The 5,947-nt window shown below is 40.5% G+C and overlaps 1 protein-coding gene across 1 annotated transcript; it reads left to right on the forward strand.

Annotated features, from left to right (window-relative positions):
- Window positions 1–2,844: 2,844 nt before the first annotated feature.
- Window positions 2,845–5,908, forward strand: LOC107099862. Its single transcript, XM_015398136.1, has 4 exons — window positions 2,845–3,880; window positions 4,197–4,349; window positions 4,496–4,588; window positions 5,765–5,908. The coding sequence occupies exons 1-2, from the start codon at window positions 2,879–2,881 to the stop codon at window positions 4,227–4,229; spliced, it is 1,035 nt and encodes a 344-aa protein (XP_015253622.1). The 5' UTR covers window positions 2,845–2,878; the 3' UTR covers window positions 4,230–4,349; window positions 4,496–4,588; window positions 5,765–5,908.
- Window positions 5,909–5,947: the final 39 nt, after the last annotated feature.

The raw sequence follows: 5,947 nt of genomic DNA on the forward strand, positions 1-5,947 counted from the left end.
TATATATATATATATATATATATTATTTATATTTTTTTTTTTTCTGTGCGGCCCGGTACCAAATGACCCACGGACCGGTACTGGTCCGCGGCCCGATGGTTGGGGACCGCTGCTTTACACTATTAACTGTAATTTTCCTTACTCCACAGAAGTTTAACCATACAACGATGGAGTGGAAGTGTAAATATTGTGGTTTTATTACTGGGAAAAGAGCGCAGCTACTTAAACACTATCGGCTAAAACATGGAAGCTACACAAGGACAGTACCATTCCCTTGTTTGCACCATGACTGTCTATGCACATTCAAGTCCATAAACAGCCTTAAAGCACACATATCACGTGTTCACTCTAATACTAATGAGGGACAACGAGAACAAAATGAAGCTGTAAAATTCTGTTGTCAGTTGTGTGAGTTCATTGAGTGTTGTTCTGAATCAGAATTTTTCAGCCACCTCCGATGCAGACATTTGAAAGTTAACCAAAAGGTTCAGTGTCCATATGCAGGCTGTTTATTTGAGAGCAGTGTGTATTCAACTTTTAATGCACATAAAAGTAAAACACATAGAGAAGACAACTGGAAGATGTTTAAGAAAGAAATAGTTGATGTTGAGATAACTGATGAAAACAGAGAGTGCAACCTCGCAAATGAGCAAATGCAAACTGAAGACATGGGGGAAGTAGATGTTGCAAGTGAAGAAACGTGTGAGATAGATTTTCAGGATTTAAAAAATCAGCTAGAGCACAACCTAGCTGCACTTTTTTTGAAGATGCAAACTATCCTCCATGTACCTGAGCGCTCTGTACAAGAGATAATCAAACAGCTTTGTGATATACACTATTTGTCAGAGCCACTTTTGCATCATAAGGTGAAGATGATTCTCATGAAGTATGATTCAGAGATGGATGAGTCAGTTGTGAAACAGGTGATCACTGCTGTTTCTGAAACCAACATTATGACAATATTTTGCAGCAAAGAAGGTTCTTTGGCAACCACTAAAAAAAGAGCATCATATGTGTCTAAAGAATTTCCACTGGTAATGCCTGTAGAGTATATAATTGATAAAGATAACAAATCGGTTGTATATGTTCCTATACAGCAAATGCTGCAGAAGTTGCTGAGCAGGCCAGATGTGTTAGATAAAGCAATGTCTGAAGAAATACATGTTGCAAATGAATACAAGTCCTATGTAGATGGTGCATACTTCAGAGAAAATTGCCTTCTTACTATTGATGAGTTCACAATAGCCATTGGTCTGTATATTGATGACTTTGAAGTTGCCAATCCATTAGGAACATCAAAGAAGAAGCATAAGATGTGTGCTGTCTACTGGGTAATTGCCAATATCCCAGCAAAATATAGAGCATCACTCAACTCTATTCAACTTGCTCTCATATGCAACACAACTACTGTAAAAGAATGTGGTTATGCTAAAGTGCTTGACCCCCTCATACATGATCTTATGTCATTAGAAAAGGATGGTGTTTATATCGAGGCATTGGGTGCAAGTGTGAAAGGAACTGTTTTGTATGTAGCTGCCGACAACCTGAGTGCTCATGCTGTGGCAGGATTCTATGAGAGCTTCTCTGTTGACAAGTTCTGCTGATTCTGCATGGCAAGTAGAAGTGAAACTCAAGAACAAATGGTGTGCCCTGGTGCCTTTGAGCTCAGAAATAAAGACAATCATGACAGACAAGTGCAGGAAGTTTTGAAAGACCCAGAACTCGGTAGAACATATGGTGTGAAAAAAGAGTGCCCATTTACTGCAAAATTGGAGCACTTTCATGTTGTTAAAGGTTACCCTCCTGACCTCATGCATGATCTTCTGGAGGGCATAGTCCCTATGGAGTTGTCTTTGTGTCTTTCAGATCTGATTTCCAAGGGATATTTTAGTTTAGAAACACTGAATCAGGCTATCAGGTCTTTTCCATACACATTTACTGACAAAACTGATAGGCCACAGCCTATTACAAAGGGCTTTGCGACAAAACACACAATCGGAGGAAATGCACATGAGAACTGGTGCCTAATAAGACTTTTACCATTTTTTCTTGGTGAGTGTATTCCTCCAGGGGAAAAAGCATGGGAAGTTCTAATGCTTGTCAAAGATATTGTAGAGTTAGTAGTTGCTCCCAAGTTCACTGAAGAGACGGTCTACTTCCTGGAGTGCAAGTTAGCAGAACACAGAGAACTACTGCAGTCTACTTTCCCAGAGTTTAGATTACGACCAAAACACCACTACATTGAACACTATCCTTCACTTATTAAGGCATTTGGTCCACTGTCTGATGTGTGGACTATGCGCTTTGAGGGAAAGCACAAATTTTTCAAAAAAGTTTTCCGTGATGCTCAGAACTACAAGAATGTAGCCCTTACACTTGCTGTAAAACATCAGAAAGCAGTCAGCTATCACTTGGACTTAAGTTCATTTTTCAAACCTTCAGTTGAAATGGAAAAGGTCTCTACTGTCTCTGTCTCATATTTCCCTGAGAATGTCAAAAGGATACTAAGTCAGAAAATCCATGAGTCAGCAACAGTTTTTGTAGCGTCATCCATTTGTGTGGATGGAGTTACATACAAGCCAGATATGGTAGTTTCTGCTGGAACTTGCTCAGGTCTCCCTGAATTTAAGCAGATCACAAAGATAGTTGCAGTTCATACAGAAATATTGTTTGTCTGCAGAGTAATGAGTGCATGGTACCATGAGCACCTTAGATCATATGAGGTGTGCTACTGTGATATAACCACGCCCCTGTGTGTGGTTCCATTGTCAGAGCTCAACGATGTTTTTCCCCTGTCAGCGTACAGACTAGGTGGGAAACTAATGGTAACTCTTAAACGTTTTATTCTGTGCTGAACAAAATCTCTCTTTATCACCAGATGGCAGTGCAACAGAAAATGCTCGTAAGAGTGATCATCACTGAAGCCGACATACGAAAAGTGGAACTGAAGACAAAGCCTGATACTGTTGACCTTTTGATTGATTCCCTTAAAGATGCTCTTCAAGTAAACTACAACTTCACCTTACAGTTTAAAGATCCCAACTTTGACAACGAACTTTGCAATCTAACAGAAATATCAGAACTGCCAGAGCGACCTACACTAAAAATTATTCCAATGCTTTCTCTTGAGGAGGTGCATGTCCCACAGTCAGCATCAACTGAAGAACTAAGTGACACACCCAGCCAGGCAGACACAGATATCCTCTCCAACTCCTCTCAGGAAAGACGCCAGCAGTGGCCAGAGGAATTTGATATGTATATACCAAAATTTTCTGTTGATGTGGAATACAGACTGCGTCAAGCAAATCTCCTTCATTTCAGGGATGGAACACACCTCATTCCTTCAAAGGAGCTCAAACATGACATTCTCGAGAGGCTTGCTGAGACCATTTATGCCTTAAAAGCATACCCAACAAATTCAGAATTCGAAGCTGTTGCCACGGCACTGGTGCGAGTACACCCATGCCTCAAAGAACAAGGATCTGCATCTGGGTGGAGTGGCTGGAAAAACAGCTTGAAATTCAAGATGGGAAATTACAGAACAAAAATGCGAAGGCTGGGTCACTGTGATGTCACAGTGAATGGTGGTAAACATGGTAAGCACTCTCCTGGCGGTGACCCACCTAACAAGAGAATTAAGAAGCCAAAGAGAGGAGAAATCAATTACTTACCAGATTATCCAGATGGACAGGATGACTCCAGCCTTGAAGATGCTCGACAAATAATGGAGAATGAAATGAAAAAGAAAACCCCTAATGGAGCCCTCATCAAGCAGAAGATGGATCTGACGTTTGCTCTTCGAAGGAGTGAAGTTGTGATGGACAAACCTGCCATCGCTGAGATACGTCAACGCTGGCCTGCTCTGTTTACTGAACAACAGGTAGGTCTATAGATTTGTCTCACATACTGTCTCTACAGGGCCCCTCTGATGATATTTAAAAATAATTTGTGACTATTAAATTGCATAGTTTTCATTTATGTCTACTCTGTTTTAACAAAAAAGTATCAAAAATTTGGAATTGATTTCATATATATGGATTAACTACAGTGACATGTTCATGTTTGTGGTTTAAGCAATGATCAACAGTCTCTGCATGGAAATTTTTGCAAACATTAATTAAATTCTAAAATTGGGTATTTTATAAAAATATCACATTATGATACTTGTACTTGTGATACTTTTTTTTCTGTTTCAGGTATGTCTGGAGTTCAGCAGAGTGGTTGGTTAGAGCCTGAGACAGGAATTCTATGAGGCCCTTGATCATCATAGTCCCAGGCTCATGGAAATCTTTAAGTCAAAGAGGGGTCTCACAGGACAGGCGTTGGCTGACCTGATGCAACAAACAAAGGTTTGTTAATTTACAGCTAAATGTTTTTGTCTTACAATCCCCATGACCTTAATAAAGTAGTGCTAGAGACAGGAGATGGTTTCAGGGAAGCATCTAAACCATTGTTTTAATTTTGTGATGTCTTCCCTGCTCCCTCAATCTAACAGACTTTGAATGTCACAGAAGTCTGATGCCTTGTCCTCAGGGGGCTTCCTATCATTCTCGGTGATGATCCTTTAACCTTCTTCAAGACCTGCTCAGTAAGAATCTTTGATATGTTTTGCTTCATTCTTTCCTCTTTCTCTAGCTTATCCCATTTACTACCACTCTTTTCCCCTCGCACCCCCGACTTTTTCTAAATACCCCATTTTTAACCTGTAATACTCAGAGGCTCAGAGTACCTGAAATTCCAGCAAGACACAGAAAATTTTCAGGATTTATTGCACATATATCAACAAGACAGCATCACACCCAAGCATCAGGGACAAGGATCTCTGGGGAGGGAGGTTAGTGGCTGCACTGAATGTAATTCAGAAAAAGGGCCCCAGTCAAGAAGGGAATGTGAATCCTAAAATTTGTTTTGTCCTGGGTTTAACCTGACCTGGTTATCTACTCACAAAAATGCTTTCAAAATTATCGCGCTGTTATCCCTCATTTACACAGACTACTTCATCCGTGTACCCTCCATTCCATCACAAATGGAAGCCTTTCTGGTTATTGTGGTAATTCCTACCGACACTGTTGCACTGCAGCATGACGGCCAGCTCCTCCATCAGATACTGGTATTGAGTCTGTTCACGATGGATGGTGGAGCAAAATTTTTTAGTTTCTAACTACCAAATTAGCTAAACAGGGATTCAAGAGAAAAGTGGTTACATTAAATTGAAAACTAAGAGCCAATGTGCAGGACATCCTGCACACATCAAGTGGGAACTACTGCATGGCAAGTTTCTGCGATGGATGACAAAGTGACACGTAAAGTGGTATGTGTGAAGCCAGCTTTAGTCTGCCATTGAGCTTCTAGGTGGGTATGAGAACTGATTGGGAATGATCAGGGTCGTCCCTGGTGGGGAAAATTATCAATTGGTGCAGGGAACAGAGTGGAATGTTAACAAAGGCAAACACAACAGGCCAGAATAATACCATAACCTGTCCTCTCTGCATCTCCAGCTTTCCCTCTCTTAGGTATATTGTTCAAGGAAATGATTGTTTCACTGGTTCTTTTTAATTTATGTTGATGTGATTTGTATGCATACATAAAAAGGCACCATCCAAAACTGTATCATGTGCCTCTTATAATTTTTTAACTCCTTTTGCACTAATTTCTGAACTAGGCAGGGGGTGAACACTTGACAGGTCAGACATGTGGGCTGCATAACTGTAAAGGCTGTTGACTGCAAGATGTTAACAAAGTCATGTACTGTTATTTCTTTCAGGACAATGATGAAGAAAGTTTGCAGAACAATGTTCCTGTGGGGGTCCTCCGCAATGAACAAGAAAATATAAGTCCACACAAGCAGGCCATTCACCATAATGTATCCTCAGTGGGAATTATCCTGGAGGGAAATGTAGTGATGGAAGTTGAGAGCCTTACCTATGCACTCCATCTCAGCTACCCA

The sequence above is a fragment of the Cyprinodon variegatus genome, unplaced genomic scaffold (genome assembly GCF_000732505.1).
Source record: "Cyprinodon variegatus isolate N-32 unplaced genomic scaffold, C_variegatus-1.0 Scaffold914, whole genome shotgun sequence".
Classification (NCBI taxonomy): Eukaryota; Metazoa; Chordata; class Actinopteri; order Cyprinodontiformes; family Cyprinodontidae; genus Cyprinodon; species Cyprinodon variegatus.